This window comes from Sander lucioperca, chromosome 24, assembly GCF_008315115.2.
Source record: "Sander lucioperca isolate FBNREF2018 chromosome 24, SLUC_FBN_1.2, whole genome shotgun sequence".
NCBI classification, from domain to species: Eukaryota; Metazoa; Chordata; class Actinopteri; order Perciformes; family Percidae; genus Sander; species Sander lucioperca.
Window position 1 is genome coordinate 14,219,649 of NC_050196.1, and position 17,392 is coordinate 14,237,040.

Here is a 17,392-nt window from a genome sequence, read left to right on the forward strand (position 1 = left end):
CAAAAAATATGAAATGCTCACAAAGCGTGTATGATGTCGAAGATAGTCAACTGTGATATAAATGTATCAAAAGTTACAAGGTGAGAATCCACAGCCCTAAAGGCAATTAGAGGAGCCACACGTGCACTTTATTTCACCCTTCAGTGAAATTCAAAGGAAATGTAGAGCAGTGCATTGGGTTCGCAGATAGAGGACTAGTGTGGGCGGTAAAACGTGCAGAGGATGCCACAACTTCCTGTTAAGCTCTGTGGTGTCTCAAGGCTCTAACTTAACCAAACATCTGTGGTGGGAGGTGACATGCCCACGCTCATACACTGAAACTGCTTTAACAGTTAGATTAGTGCAAGTGTGAATTGTGCTGATAGTGGTGCGGGCTTATGAGAGCATAAACTGGCAGCTATGAAGGTAAATATGTTGTAATACTTAATGATAACATCTATATGTAAGAGCTTGTAGGAAACCCCTACACAGGTTTAATGAGAATTTAAAGTCACATTATAGCATGACTTTAAATGTGTCTTCCTGAAGATCACAATATTTAAAATCTGCAGACATAAACTTTTCCTTCATTTCTTGTAAAAAAAAACCACACACACACAAAAAAGCAGTGTCAAGTTGGAGCTCCTTGTCACATTTCAGTCCATGACTTCCACCAAAGAGAGTCCTGTAAACAATTGTTTGAGTGGTAAAAAGCTCCACAAAATGAATATAAATGAGTGTAGCAGCTACTTTAAGTTTTGTTCTGATAATTGTCAGTATGTAGTCTACTTCATCTATTTTCTTTCTATTTATTGTAAATGTTTATTGTAAAAAATGTATCGTGATTATTTTTGCATTGTTGTTTTTATATTGTTAAAGGATTGAGTGATGAAAACATCTTCCACCACTTATGAATACTTACTGTAGGAAGCAGGAATTAACCCCAGTGTTCCCTTGAGAGTAACATTAACAACAACGTTAATAGTACTTGTATACTTTACTTTATTAGGATTTTGAGTGCGGGACTTTTAATGAAATTTAGTATTTTTACATTGTTGTATTGGTCCTTTTACTTAAATAAAAGATCAGAGTACTTCTAACTAATGTAAAAGACACAGTGTTGAGGTCAGCTGCTGCTACAGTACAGAACAATGATTTAAGGATGTTAATAGAAGCTGCACTGACCCATTTCTATCACCAGGGATTCCCACACAGTTCTCCCAAATAATAACTTTCAAATTCCACTTCAACATTATTAAAGCTCAAGCCAAGAATGCAATTATAGTACTGACCCGGCCACAGCTGTTGAAATCAAAACCCAGTGCATGTTTTTCCATGTGAATAAACACTGGACGTTTCTCTTATAATAACTGTTTAAGATTTTCAAGTACAATATTAAGTGCAGGATATAAACAGTACTATGTGGTGTAGCTATGACAAATGATTGTACACGTAAGCACAGTTCCATTTAATATGTGCAACATTTAACTGAGTGTGGGTGTCTTTGTGAGGCAAATCACAAGTGTTGCATTTGGATTATGATATGTTATATTTCAGCCGTTGTAATGGGCTATTTCTTTTGGTGCAGGTGCAGTGACAGTTTTAAGATGAGTTCACAAAGAACGAGCTTGTCCTCAATCTCTGTAATGCATAAATGGCTGTTTCCTTTCTCATTCATTCTCCCTCTGTTTTTCTCTGCTCCATCTCTCTATCTCCTTGGCCCTCATTTATCAACCTAACGTAGAAACCAGCGCAGATATGAGCGCAGAAATCATCTTACGACAGGCTTCACGTGTGATTCATGAAACGTTCACACCAATCAGAGCGTAAAAATGGTCGTACGTTGATAAATGCAGCAGCTGGAAACGATCGTAATTTAAATATCACGCCCCAATATATTCTCGGTTTTGAGGCCTCGCCCCTACAATTTACGACATGGAGATACGTAATCCGGCTAAGAAGAGGAACTTTTCAGAGGTGGAGATTGAAACCCTGATATCTCAGGTTCATTTGCACTAACGTGTGTACTGTTTGTCAGCCTGAAAACTGGGATTGAAGGCTGTAGAAAGAATGAGGAATGGAAAGAGATCAGTGATGCAGTAAACAGTGTTGCCGTGGTAAATCGGACTCCAGCTGAAGTTTATTTAATTTATACATCCTTGACATATAGTCCTAATAGTAATATACAGGCTCATATTGCAATCTCTTAGGCCTACATGTAGGTGTACCTATATTTAAATAAACAGTAGCGGAGTTTATGCAGTGTCTTTTATTTTACTACTCTTACTTTTTTTCATGAGTCAGAGCCAGGCAACCGTGAGCTGGCATCGGGTCATCTGGCTCCATCACTACATTTATGGCACCCTGTTTTCTTGCGCGATGTTGTGCAGAATCCCACAGGCTAAACCTATGTTGCATACTTTACTTCTGGCGTGTATAGTAGGGATGCAAGACAGAGCCATCTGCCCTTAATCAATCCGATGGAGCGCTCCACCGTGGCCCGTGCGCGTACGTGTGCACTGTTACCGGCGCATAGAGGTCCTCTAAGAGCCAGATCTGCCATTGCTGATAAGTGATCAACTGATGACTTCTTAAACTGATTATATGCTGCACCGCAAGTCTACACTGACTCGAAAACGTGCGTACACGAGTTTAAACTTGAAGTGAGATTTGATCGTAGCCTCCGCTCACGTCCATATTGACCGTACGCCGGTTTTACGCTTGTTTTCTGTCGTACGTTCGTTTCGTAAATGATTTGTGTCATCCACACACCAACACTACATCTGTCCAATAAGACAAAATGTGTCCAAAGTGACAGCTATAAATGATTTCAGTTGTTCTTAGTGTCAGGTAAATGGAGTTAATGCTCTTCAAACAAGCTGTGCTGCATTAGGGAAGACATCCACTGTCTATTTGTTTGCTGAGGATGTCCGGTGTGAGGGGAACAAGTGCAGAATATGATGTCTATTCCACATAAAGGCACAGCTTTATATTTGTTAAGCTTTTAACAGGCTTTTAGCATTGACCATGACTGGTCAGCACTTGCAGTGTACAAAGGTGAAAACTTCCACAGTCTGTGGCAACATGGACTAAAATTTACTTTATTTTTTTAGACCCCTGTTCCAAAGTGTGCTTTTACGTTGTCATGTCAAAAATCTAATATCATTCTTATAAAATGCTGTTTTTTGAGTTTCCAACCTTGTGTCATACAGTCAGTGACATAGTTCTCACGCTGCCTTCAGGAACTAGACCAAAACAAGAAGAATAGCCTATTAATGATTATGTAAACACAGTGTATGCATTGTACGGCATTTATGGGTCTGTTTATTAGCCTTCGTCCCAGCTGTTATCAGCCATCAAACACTAGTGTAAAGTCATCTGAGGCCGTGGTGGAATGGTCATACCTCAGTGTTATTCAGCACCTGAGTAGGCTACTGGGACTCCAGGGCCACATGGAATCTGCGGATGCAGAACTCCACAGATTTTAAACAACTTAAAATAAAATAAAACCCACACTTAATAACATTCACACATCTCCACCCTAAGCAGAAACAGTCTGCTAAATTCAGCAGATTTTCTATTCTATATCACCGCTAAAAACTGTAAATAAGAAATCTGCAGGTTCCGTTTGGGTCTGCTCATGAAGTATATTGATAACTAATGTGAATTCAGGAAAAAGGCTTTAGTCTTTAATTTGCATCAAATTTGTGATACTCATAAAGGAGGCATTGGCAACAAAAAACAGACAGATTAATTAGAAAATTATTTTTAAGCTACAATTAAAGCTACAGGATCATAAGTATGAATTCTGTGAAATGTTCTGATAATTTGGAATGATGTAATTATTGTTTTTGTTTTATAGAAATGTTCATATTAATTCAAATTCAGTTTACATCGTCAGTTTCCCTACATGCTACTACTAAAATCTGTTTTCTACGAATGTTCTCTACTCGGCCAGGAATTAACTAATAAAATGTACTTGAATGTACAATAGGCTACTTCCTTTTTTCTCGGCCTAAAAATTGGGAAATTTAAGCACATTGGCCCTCATTTATGAAACGTGCGTACGACCAAAAACAGGCGTAGGATGGGCATACGCCGATTCCTACGCAAAGCAAGGGATTTATCAATTTGAACGTGAGCGTAGGCTGCGATAAAATCTCACGTCTGGTCTGAACTCGTGTACGCAAGTTTTCGAGTCAGTGTGGACTTGCGGTGCAGCAAATAAAAAGTTTATCAGGAGAAGGAGAAGTCATCAGTTGATCACTTATCAGCAATGGCAGATCTGGCTCTTTTAGAAGACCTCTATTCGCCGGTACAACAGTGCCCATGTATGCACACGGGCCACGGTGGAGCGCTCCATCGGATTGATTAAGGGCAGATGGCTCATGGTCTTGCATCAGCGGGGGGGGACCCTACTATACACGGCAGAAAAATTCTACAACATTGTTTTAGCCTGTGGGGTTCTGGAGCCAGATGACCCGATGCCCAGAGAGCAGTGTCCAGCACAGCCCCAACTGGGGCTATACGAAGGAGACAGGATAGTATTCCTCGCTTTTAAAAGGTATATTGTTATGTTAGGCAATGATACTCAATACAGGAAACATGACGATGCACAACATTTATTTCTGCCATTGACCGATATATTTCGGCTTGTTTTTCCAGCCCCTCTGCTGTCAGGAGACAGGGTCGAGGTGGTGGTCCAGCACGGGGGGGCGGAGGACACGCGCTCTCCCTCACAGTTCTGACTCATGAAACAAACACAAGTAAAATAAAAGACACTGCATAAACTCCGCTACTGTGTGTTTATTTAAATATACGTAAACCATGTAGGCCTAAGAGATTGCAATATAAGCCTGTATATTACTATGGGGACTATAGCATATGTCAAGGATGTATAAATTAAATAAACTTCAGCTGGTGTCCGATTTACAACGGCAACACTGTTTACTGCATCAGTGATCTCTTTCCATTTTGCATTATTTCTACAGCCTTTAATAACAGTTTTCAGGCTGACAAAACTACAAACGCTAGTGCAAATGAAACTGAGATATCAGAGTTTCAATCTCCACCTCTGAAAAGTGCCTCTTCTCAGCCGGATTACGTCTCGCCATGTCGTAAATTGTAGGGGCAAGGCCTCAAAACCGAGAATATATTGGGGCGTGATATTTAAATTACGATCGTTTCCAGCCGCTGCATTTATCAATGTACGACCATTCTTACGCTCTGATTGGTGTGATACGAACGTTTCATGAATCACACGTGAAGCCTGTCGTAAGAGGATTTCTGCGCTCATATCTGCGCTGGTTTCTACGTTAGGTTGATAAATGAGGGCCAATGAGCCTGAAGATATTCATATAACCTTTTGGAAAATCAACAATGTCTAACTTTAAATTAGTAAATTAGCAAAAGGAAGTCTGGAGTGGGATCTCCCATTGTGCTGGTAGCCACTGAATATCCTTCAGTTGCTAGTAGCCAAGGAGGACACGGAGGATTAAAAAAACATGATGGACTCTTCAGAAGAGGTCATTATCTTCACTGGAGTTTCTGCGCGCGAAAGTCGCCGGATGCCACAATCTTCTGAAGTAGTCATACTGAGACATACAGAGAGAGTTGTGTGGAGCTGGAGTCTTAATTAGCTTTGTATCAACTCATTTGGCAATGGCTTGAATGTAACGGACGTTTATTAATATCAAAAAGTTACGCACTAGAGTTTTAATTTTAAAAGAGTAAAAATGTTGACATGTAGACAAATGGTTACTTTATTATATACATTTACTGCAGATCAGATTAAAATAGCAACAGTATGTATGTAATAGTATGATCCCAGAATGCAATGTTAGTTCTGGGCACAAGGAAGGAATAAAATAACTGCAACCGTGCAAGATAGTCACGAAACTTTACAGGTGTGTAGTTGAGATCAAGTTTGAAAATGGGTGTGGTCCGAGCAAGGGCTCCGAAAGTAGGGGGGCAGGAAGTAGGGAACGGGCCCCCCACTTTATGCCCCTGGCCTGATTTGGCATCATGGCGATCCCATGGCAAGATTAAGTTAAAGGGTGCCCTGATTTGACAGTTGAATAGAGTTTTCTTCATATGGAAAGTGACAGCTAAGCAGACGAGAGGGAGTGGCGGTGCCATGAGATATGTTAATAGCCCTTCTACATCTGTATAACAGCTGGATGACAGTAAGAAAACAAAGTATCATGAGTCACTGCCGGCCTGTTTCTAGTCACTGTACTGCTCTGCTTAGCAAAACCATGACCATTTCATTCTATTCACTCATTAAACGGAATAAGTCAATGGAATAAGACAATAATTGTTAATATACAGTACAAGCGTCTTGCGGTTTTGAACAAAAATGCAAGTTATAAGGCTATATGAATGGAAGTTTACAAGTAGAATAATGGTTACAAAATGTATAAGGAAAGTCTTTATAAACGTTTTTCTGTCATATTCTCAGAGAGATGGCCGTAGCCTATGAATACATGTTTTGAATAGTGGAGAGTTTGGGGAACAGCCTTACAAGCAAGTTGCACGCCTTCTCTAAACACTGGAACACCATCAAAACTGACGAACTTTACTCCGCTGGACATTTATTGTCCCACCTTTGGAACTTCCGTTGAGATAATATTTAACAGCCAGCCGATCGCATAAGTTTAGTGTTCTCCGCGCGTGTAGCCGACAGGATCCATGAAGTTGTGATTTGGACTGATATTGGTGACACACTTCACCGACGCGCAGAAACAATGGTGCTGGTTTGTTAATACATACATATCGATGTTATGTTTGCGTCTGGCGTATGCCTCGCAAGCAGCATTTTGGTGCACTTTTTCTGACTTTTGTCCGTTCAACTCTGCGCAGGTTTCAATCGGAAAGGTGCTCCTCGGAGTCTTTGGGGTAGCAGTGGTCGTCATTTTGATAGCGGTACCCACGGCAATATATTTGAAAGGTGAGTCTTTTCTATTAAATGTTGATATTAATGCATCATTTGTGTTCCAACGGACCTTTAAACACATCCGAAAAAAAGTTACGCACGCGTCATTACGCATGATCCGTTTGGACCGTTTTCCATCTAAGAATAAAATACATGTCCTGGTGGAAATCAGGGTGTGACATCACAACGGGAGGATTCGTTTCTCTGATACAACATGTGAGTGCCTTTCAAAAGTTTCATCCTCACTCAGTACACACTATGACAATTCCCATAATTACCCCCAAACACACACTGACGTAAGCAATATTCCACTCGTCATTATCTGTTACAGCCTTTACAATACTTAGCTTCTTTTATTATGATGATGATGATGATGATGATGATGATGATGATGTGTATGATATCATATCCATACCCTGTAACCTTCCAGCCCCAGTCAGGTTCTAATTCTCTAACGTGTTTCAGAGAAGCAGAAGGGGGACCAGAACATGAGAACTTTCACCCTGGAGGATGTCTTCAACAGTTCACTGAAACCAAAGTCCATCAGCTTGAGGTGGATCTCAGGTGGGAGAATGAAACCTGTAAAAAGGAGAGCTAGGAGAGGTGGAACATGATGACATTGATTTCAACCACACCTGTACTGTACTGTCTAAACTGTCAATGTGTCTCTGAGGGTGCTTTTTATCTATCAGCTACATGGTTCTCCTTTGTCTAGTTACTAATTCACTTCGATCAATCCCCTCATTCAAGTGTCAGTCTGTGTGTTCATGTATTTATGGGATGTATACATGGACTTTTTGTCATAACACTCTATTATAAGGATAAAAAAATGCATCCTTAACTAATGCAAGACGTGATTTAATACATGAATTAATGCAGGATATATCATGCATTCCTGTTGCTCACCATTAAGGTATGATAACGTCACAATGACTTTATGTGATTGGTTAACACTTAATGCATGATCAATTAATGACTGTTAATCTAATTGATACCAAATTAGCTGGAATGGCTATTATATTGTTTATAGGCTACGTACTAAGTACTTCTTGTGACGAGTAAACTAAACTTTGTATGTAAAATATATGAAGTTGCCCTTCCTAACCAATCACATAAACATATAGTGGCATGAGCATTTCTTAATGGCGAGCAGCAGGAATTCATGATACATCCATCATTAATTCCTAAATAATCACAATTCATACATTTGTTACTTAAGCATGTTTAAACTGGGACTACAGGTGGAAATTAGCACAAGTGCTACAACCTGGTAAAATGCATCTCTCCTGTCTAAGGTTAATGTATATTGTACATTGTCCCTGTTTTAAATAAATAAATGCAAAAAAAAAAAAAAAAAAAAACCCTTGTTATAAAGTGTAACCGTTTTTAGCTGATGTCTTTAGGGATTTGCACACTTGTTCTCCATTTTAAATCCAATATTTTATTCTAAATTACAGTATTTTTGTCATCTTCCTCCACAGATAATGAGTATTTGAATAAGTCCCAGGGCTCAGTCTTCCTCCACAACGTCGTCACAGAAGTGGCGTCAGAGTTCTTGAGCAGAGACAAGTTTGTAAGTCACCCCGCTTGTGTGCATCTGTGTGCTTCTTTTGTGTAAGCAACATAAACCACATTAAATCAGCACGAAAACCATACATACCAATCCAAACAAATGCAGTGTTGTCTGTGAGGCCACGGCCAGTGAAACTCTCACAACAGCGTTCTTTTTTCCAAAACAGAACGAAAAAGGTGCTTATGATTACCAGCTGTCTGCTGACCACAGATATGTTGCATTCATAAGCAACCATTCCAAGGTACACTAAGCTTTTATTCACATTAATCTGATGCATATTTAAAGCTAAAGTGTTCACACCACGGTGTTGTGGTTCTTTTGTCCCATTAGCTGTGGCGGCATTCATTTACAGCTACATATTCACTTTATGACCGGGACTCAAAGTAAGTACCTGAACTTTATATTTTCATTATGTGGCTTTCTATGGACAGTTAAATGTATGCACTTATAATAATGCAATGCACTCCAGTTAAGAGCATCTACCAAATGGTATGTTATGCATGCAAAGTAGATTATTTTAGAATATTTCTTCTGAAATAAAATAATAATACAGCACATAAGTAAAGCTCACTACAGTTCCCCAAATATCTTCTTCTTTTTACTTCATTTCAGTACATTTTTTACACCCTCTGATATTCCTGAAGAAATCCAGTACTTTGCCTGGTCTCCTGAAGGGAACAAACTGGTAAGCTTGGACACACAAAAAAGATTGGTTGTACGAGTAGAACTTTGAGTGACAGTTTGGCTTTGAAGTGGGTGATTGATGAGGTGATCAAGCACATCGTTCCCAAACACTTTAGCAGAGCAACAAGGGTTTAATCTGGTTTTGTGAGGGTTCAGAAAACAAATCATTATGTATTTTCAGGCCTACGTTTGGGAAAATAATGTGTATATAAAGACCAGCCCTGCATCGCCCCCACATCAAGTCACCTTCACTGGCAAGGAGAATCTGATTTTAAATGGGATCCCGGACTGGGTGTACGAGGGTAAGTGGCACAAAATAAGACACAAAGACATGAACGATAGGATACAAACATACAAAACATCAGGCGGGGGGGGGGGGAGGTTAGTACTTAAGTACTATTTTGGTGTACTTGGATTTTCACTTTTAAACTTCTTAGTTACATTTACTCCTACATGTAGCTACTTTAGTGAGTAAATTGTAATTGTTGAAGTAGTTTCACTTCAGCATTTGTATATTTAATGTATGTAAATTGTGTAATGTTATTTATTTGCAACGCACACATATATTGTCTTGATATATATTTAACACATTTTCTAATCAGGAGATGGTGATGTGACATTTCAATACAATGCAATAAACAAAATACAATACAAATTGACCATAAATGTGTGAAATGTTATAGTGAAATCTTGCTTCTCTAGCATGCCATGTCAGGAAATAGGAAATAAATTTGGATGACAATGCATTTTTGTGAGTTAGACGGTTAATTACCCAATAGAGGACTGGTGAAATGTTTCAGATGCAGTAAAAACATACAACAACATGGATATGCTGCAGCTTATAAGATCATCAGTACATGCATTTTTTGTAGTGGGAATTGAATCCCAAACCTGACCCCCATGGTCCTGAATCCTAATTTAGTAATCCTTAATCAGATTCACGCTTTCCCCCTTCCAGAGGAGATGTTCTCATCCACTCAGGGCCTGTGGTGGTCACCTGGAGGGAAGTACGTGGCTTATGCTGAGTTCAATGACACAGAGGTCCACACTATAGAGTACTCCTGGTATGGCGAGTACCAGTACCCCAGCACTGTTTCCATTCCTTATCCAAAGGTACTGTAGGACATCCCTCCAGGGCTTGTTTGACTCTAACAAGCTTTCACTGGGATCATTGCATTGTTGTATGTCAATGAGTGTATCTTACATTCTTTTATTGTGCAGCCAGGAACTCCCAACCCTATTGTGAAACTGTTTGTTGTGGACACTGACAACACAACAACAATTACTGAAGTTTTTGTTCCAGCCTCACTTAACACAAGGTAATAAAACAGCCTCTATTTTTCTGTTAACATCTTAACAATCTGACGACCTGCCAGCGGGCCCGGCCAACTCTTTCAGTTTTTAACATAGAGGGAAGATATTAGTGTCATATGAAACTTGCTAATCTAAGGAACCCAGTGGTGCCATGTCATACTAGCTTGTCATGGGCATTTTCACAGGGGTCCATTGACCTCTCACCTTAAGAGCTGTTACACACCAACCAGACGGCCGACCGTCGGCAGAAAAGGCAGTCGGATTGATCAGTCGGGTCCCCAAAGTCCAAAAAAATGCCTCAAAACACACTGAGCGTACGCTCTGCGCATAGCAGCAGGCGGCGCTTCTCTGTATTGTTTCCAGAAAGTAAAAACCGGCAGCTGATAGGACAAACGCGTAACGTGGGTCTTTTTTCTCCGGAAATTCACAGCCAGACTGTCATGGCGGCTTGTTCAGAATACAATCTCATATTGTACTAAAATAGTTCACCGAAACGTGTTTCTGAAAACATTTTAAGCGAGAAATAGGCCATGCAGTTGCTGAATCTGTCTTCATTTCAGATCGACAAAGGTCAGTTTAAAAGATTTTCGTCAGATTTTGAGGCTTAGTCACGCTCATCCCGCTCGCCATTTCCGGGTGAGTCCCGACTGCCCTGTCTCCGACTGAGCATGTCGGGTCGGCCAGAATAAAGGCCGACAGCTCCTCCGACAGACGACGGCACGGAACACACCGAATAGACTCCAGTCACTGACCTCGCCAGACTGTCCGACGGCCAATAATCGGGTTGGTGTGTCAGGGCCCTAAGATATCTTCATGAAAATGGGTTCTATTGGTACCCACAATTCTCCCTTTTAGAGACATGTCCACGTTATGCTAATTCCATGCAGTTTGGGGCAAAGACCATGCAGTATTTCTCGTGCAGTATAAATGTGTTATTTTTGCTGATTTTAAAATGGTGAATGTGCATATTTCTGCATATTGGGCTCCCTAAACAGACTTGGAATTGCATAAATTGGGTCTGACTGGAGACTCTTCAATGAGCCCAATTCAGTAGCCCAAAGTAGCCATTTCATTGTAGTGAGACCATTTTTTAAACTTGACCTCACTGTATAAAATTACCTATGTGACCTTTGTGATACCTATTGTGTAAAAAAATGGTTAAATGTTGCACCAAATCTGAGTAACAAATGTTGCCTCCTGCTATCAGGGAAGGGAATCAGAAACAGATAGGGGCTTACCGGTGTCATATTGTATTTCATTTATTCTTGTCCTCAGTGAGCACTACTTGGCCACTGTAACTTGGGTGACGGATGAACAAATAGCTGTTCAATGGCTGAAGAGAGTACAAAACCACCTCATCCTTCAGATCTACAATTTTAGTGGAGTCAAGTGGGATCCTGTTGAGGTAAAAACATGATGTTATGAACAATTATTTCATGTTATTTTTCTACATTAGAACAATTTATGGCATGACATTTTACACTGGTGTCACACAGAGAATCAACCCATTTCAATAGCAATAAATCCTACAGCACTTTTTACTGAAAGGGAATATACCAAGACCTACATATAAACTTAACAGTACTGAATCATGGACATTTCTTTTTCTTAGCTCCATGTCACAAACTCTTGCTGTTCACTTTTTTGTTACTGATCATAGTCAAAATTCTCCATGTTGGCTAAAGGTTTTCTAAATGTAGTTCTGTGTCGCAACGTCTCTTAGTGTTTAGACTGATAATATCTGGTATATTGTTATAAAATCTATCTTAGTGCAGCTGTAAAAACTTATTGTATTCCTTTTTACAGCATCTGGAGGTACACAGTCCCACGGGTTGGATTGGACGGGTAAGTCCAGTACACTGTTAAAGGACATTCTATATTTTTCTTTTTATAAATTCCCTGAAAAGACCAAAAACAACAATGAATGTATCTACCTACAAATATTGCATGTCTATCCAAAGCTTGATGTATCTATTCATATGTGCCAAAGAGATCCATTGTTGTCCAAAAATGATTGAAAACACATCAGTGAGCCACACTGTTGCATACTGTAGTTGATTCTGACTCAATCCCACATATACCTCTCTGCTGTCAGACATGCTCACTAGAGCACCAGCTGTGGGTAAACCAGCTGCTAAAAATAGTCCCCAACACATGCACCATTTCTCATGCCCAGCTGTTTTTAGAAATTGCTGAACCTTTTTTTAATTTTTTTATGAAACTATATATATATTTGTGAGCTATTTTTAAAGTTTTACATTCTCAGTAGAAATGAATAGGTGTGTAGCTGAGAGTCACAGACAAAGTACAGAAGTAGGAGAAAATATATGATAATAAAATACTTGTTCTTCCTAGTTCTCTCCACCAGAACCAGTTTTTGCCGCAGACAAGAACAGCTATTACCTGTTGATGAGTGACACTAAAGGGTACAAGCACATCCATCATGTGGTCAGGGTAGGTAGACTGATTAATTTCAGAATCACATGGGCAAAATAAGCTCTTTTTAAGTCACAATATCATCAATATTTTTCTGTAGCATGTAATCACCTACACACATTCTGTTCTGACTCATCATGCAGGGCACAGCTACAGCAATCACCACTGGAGAATGGGAAGTCATTGACATTTTGAAAGTAACTGCGGATAGTGTGTAAGTTGTTGCCTCATCTGCATACATGTATTATAATTTGTGCTGCTATTTACAATGCTTTAATAAAACTTAAACTTTTCATCAAATGTAATGCAAAAAATATTCTAGATCTAGATCTGGATGCATCACTTTATGCACTTTCCCAAACATTTTTGGTGTCTCTGGAAACGTTGAGATTGTCGCTAAGTTATGATGGAGTTAGAGATAAAACTGTGATGTCCCATGAGCTGAATTCCTCCTTTGCTACAGTCTGAAATTTCCACCCCACTCATTTATACCAATTATTCCACAGATATTATTCAAGTAATCAAGGGGTCAAGCCAGGAACAAGGAATGTTTACAAGTAAGGGTCTTTATTATTTTAGTGTTTGTGTTTTATTTAAAGACACAGTTTGATTAGAAAGCATTTCTTTAGACTTAAAGTGTTTTGTGTGTGTGTGTGTGTGTGTGTGTGTGTGTGTGTGTGTGTGTGTGTCAGGTTGACCAATCAAGGGGCCGAGTGTCTGACTTGTGCATTACGTGGAGAAGACTGTCAGTATAACTCTGCCTACTTTAGCCACAATGCCTCCTTCTACCGTATGAGCTGCAGTGGTTAGTTTGTTTATTTATTTTTGCAATATACCACTGCCTGTATTATTGATGTATTCTGTAATATATTAGTTATTGCTTATTTTATTATAAGTATTATATTTAAAAATATATAAAATAGCTAATATTATTGGAACTTTTACACAAAGGTCCTGGCATTCCTTTCTATGCTCTCATGGATACTAGGACAAATAAAGGTATTCCACAAATTTGAAATTAAATCTAACAATCATATCAAGGAGGAGAAAATGTTATTTGAATGAGCCTTCTCTATTTTTATATTTTGTAGAGTTAAATGTTTTGGAGGACAATAAAGAATTTAGCAGCCTGATAGCGGACATCCAAATGCCCACTATGCGCCGGTCCTCCATCAAACTTGAAGGATACAGTAAGTATTTTACTACTACTACTACTACTTTAAAGTAATAAAGAACATTTTTCTTTAACACTCTTTTTAACTATCTTGGCTGTTCATATTTTTGACAGATCTCTGGTATCAGATGTTTTTGCCCCCTGGCTTTGATGAATCCAAGAAGTACCCTTTACTAATAGATGTGTAAGAATTTATTTTAAAAAAAAAGAAAAGAAAAGAAAAAAACATTTAATTAAAAATGCTTTTCAAAAGAGTTCATAAACTGATACTGATTTGCCCAACCTCCCAGGTATGCTGGTCCCTGCAGTCAGAAAGCAGACTTCATCTACAGGGTAAGCTGGTCCACCTACCTGGCCAGCACTGAGAAAATCATCATCGCAAGCTTTGATGGAAGAGGAAGCGGTTACCAAGGCGACAAGTTAATGCATGCAATCTACAAAGGTCTGGGAACCTATGAGGTGGAAGATCAGATAACAGCAGCCAGGTAAGGAAAGCAAGGACCAGTTTAGACAAGTCAATGCATCTTCGCTCGAACAAACAGCTTCACCCTCTGTTTCCCAGGAAAGCTTGATAAAACTGGATCTGACTTGTTTCTGTGGTTGAAATGCACCCAGGTTTACACAGACATACACACAGGAAATGTCATAAGCATCACCAAGTTACTATGATGATCAGAAGGCCAATTGTCATTATTGTAATGTAGTGTCTTTATTGAGATAATTGTCCTTTTTTTATATTTTAGGGAATTCATCAAAATGGGCTTCATAGACAAAGACAGAGTCGCTATTTGGGGCTGGGTAAGTTCTCAAAGACTTGTATTAAAACTGTTTTGTTAAAGAAGAAATGTTTTAAAACAGAAACTGTTAAACACAAATTAAAAATTAAACACATTGATAATCTTTGTTTCTTAAGCAATATGCAGTGCATATGTGCTATTTCATAGTTCGGAGGGCAATAAATGGCTCTGAAAATGAGTTAATGTTTCACCCTGCTGTCAGTGTGCTTAGTCTTTACTAAAAGGCTAGGATGAGCTACAGAATTGAGCGTTTTTTTCTTCTTCAGTCTTATGGTGGATATGTGACGTCAATGGCCTTGGGATCAGGAAGTGGAGTTTTTAAATGTGGAATGGCGGTCGCTCCAGTGTCCAAATGGGAATATTATGGTATTTTTTTTTGTCTTTTTAAGTTCTTGATGTTAACAACCTCCCATACCTAACACACTCACTTTAATGGCACACATGATGTGTTTGTCAATTCCAGATTCCATCTACACAGAGCGTTACATGATGGAGCCCTCACAGAATTCTCTTGCCTACACTGTAAGTTTCACACATATTATGTGATGTTATGACTGTCTCTTGTATCTGACGGTCATTATTAGTTATGCTATTGCCTGTTTTCACCAATAAACTAAAAAAATCTGATTGTGTGCAGAACTCAACAGTAACTGCCAGGGCCAAGAATTTCCATTCAGTGCAGTATCTTCTGATTCATGGAACAGCTGATGGTGAGTTATGCAGTGCCATTAATAATAGGATTTAGGATTTTGTTGCCCTATCTAGCGCTACCATCAGATCAAACTCTCTCCATGTGTGACACTTGAAGTGGTATTTTGGAAAAGACTGTGGTCAAGTCTTTGGTGACCTTTCTTGACTAAAATGGGCGGATTGCATTGAAAACCTTGTTAATTTTTTTTGTTGTTTTTGTTGTGTTTTCTAGACAATGTTCATTTCCAGCAGGCAGCCGAGATCTCTGAAGCTCTAGTGGACGAGCAGGTGGATTTTGAGGCGATGGTAAGTTATCTTAAAAATCCAAAGTGGAATGACTGGAAGACTTAAAATAATAAACAAATGTCCTTTTTCTTTCAGTGGTACACAGACAAGGATCATGGGCTTGGCGGCTCGGCCAATCAACACGTCTACACCCACATGAGCCACTTCCTACAGAGGTGCTTTGCATAAAGTCCACTGGGTCACAAATATCTCTTTTCACAACCTCATGTGAATAAAACAAACATTTTTGACAAAGTCTTTAAGTCTTTAGTTCTCCAAATGTCAGGAAAGTAAAAAGTGGTCCTTGTGAAATTTTGTCATGCATCAAGTCAGAAAAAAAGCTGCTTCTCTGGAAATGATAACTTACATGTTTACTTGTACCACAAATACTTCAAATGTGGATTTCCTTTCAAAGTTTGTTTTGTGAATTTAACTATATTTGACCTGGGGAACAAGACATAGGCTACAATAATGATATGAAAGTGTAACTACTTGTACTACTTGGACATAGTTTTTACAGTATTGAATTAAAATATGAACATAAATGTAATGCACCAAAGTAATTTGATCAATTTTACAAAATATATTAGATTGTTGACTGTTTGATGTAATAATTGTTTCATAAAATAAAGAATTCAAAAATGTGAACTCTTTGTTTGAGATATCATGTTATTTTTTCAGTTTGAGGGGGAATCATCAATGATAGCCTTTATTGTTGAATTTTCGAACATAACATAATAAGAATAATATACATAACAGAGTCTACAGTCATGCTAGCAGCTTTGTTCTAAATGCTAATGTTAGTATGCTAACATGCTCACAATGACAATTATAAAATGCTGATGTTTAGCATGTTAACATCTTAGTTTAGTATAATGATAGTACTTCACTTGAGTATTTTCTTTTCATGCCACTTTCTACTTTTCTCCACTATATCTCCATTACATTAATCTGACAGCTTTAGTTACTAGTTACTTTACAAATTGAGATTTGTGCACACAAAACACACACAGTTTATAAAAAGGATGTTTTATTATAAACTAAACTACCCAACAATATAACAAGTCCAGCTGAAATGATTAGACCATTAAACACTTAGTTGATTGACAGAACTGTTGAGATCGTTTCCAGTTTCTAAAATGGGAGGATTTTTCTGCCTTGAGTACTTTTACTTTTAATACTTTAAGTACCTTTTCCTGATGATACTTACGTACTTGTAACAGAGTATTTTTACAGTGTGGTATTAGTACTTTTACTTAAGTAAAAGATCTGAATACGTCTTCCACCGCTGTTATTGTGAGTATGTTGGCGTGCTGATGTTAGCATTTACAGTAGCTCAGAACACCACTGTGTCTAAGTACAGCCTCACAGAGCTGCTAGCATGGCTGTAGGCTCAGTCTTGTCAGAGTAAAGGTTATGGAGGGGTTTCATGGTGAAAATACTGGCCCCAACTCCATCTTATATTTCTTTAAGAAGGTGAGGTGGTCGAGAGGGCAAGTAGGTACTGGGCTTCATGTGTGAAATGA

At 38.8% G+C, this 17,392-nt stretch overlaps 1 protein-coding gene across 2 annotated transcripts; it reads left to right on the plus strand.

The window, feature by feature from the left end:
- Nucleotides 1-318: 318 nt before the first annotated feature.
- LOC116044485 (dipeptidyl peptidase 4-like) lies at nt 319-16,510 on the plus strand. 2 transcript variants are annotated; one of them, XM_031291727.2, is made up of 26 exons: nt 319-405; nt 6,841-6,928; nt 7,379-7,477; nt 8,395-8,486; nt 8,653-8,727; nt 8,817-8,869; nt 9,099-9,171; nt 9,352-9,472; nt 10,129-10,283; nt 10,392-10,489; nt 11,760-11,889; nt 12,291-12,329; nt 12,840-12,938; nt 13,064-13,134; nt 13,427-13,477; nt 13,613-13,725; nt 13,872-13,919; nt 14,012-14,110; nt 14,209-14,278; nt 14,385-14,579; nt 14,838-14,892; nt 15,158-15,257; nt 15,355-15,413; nt 15,529-15,601; nt 15,814-15,887; nt 15,963-16,510. In XM_031291727.2, the coding sequence occupies exons 1-26, from the start codon at nt 400-402 to the stop codon at nt 16,053-16,055; spliced, it is 2,229 nt and encodes a 742-aa protein (XP_031147587.1). In that variant the 5' UTR covers nt 319-399; the 3' UTR covers nt 16,056-16,510. The 2 variants fall into 2 exon arrangements, with proteins under 2 accessions (XP_031147587.1, XP_031147588.1); XM_031291728.2 differs by lacking the exon at nt 319-405 and adding an exon at nt 6,474-6,728.
- The last annotated feature ends 882 nt before the right edge of the window (nt 16,511-17,392 follow it).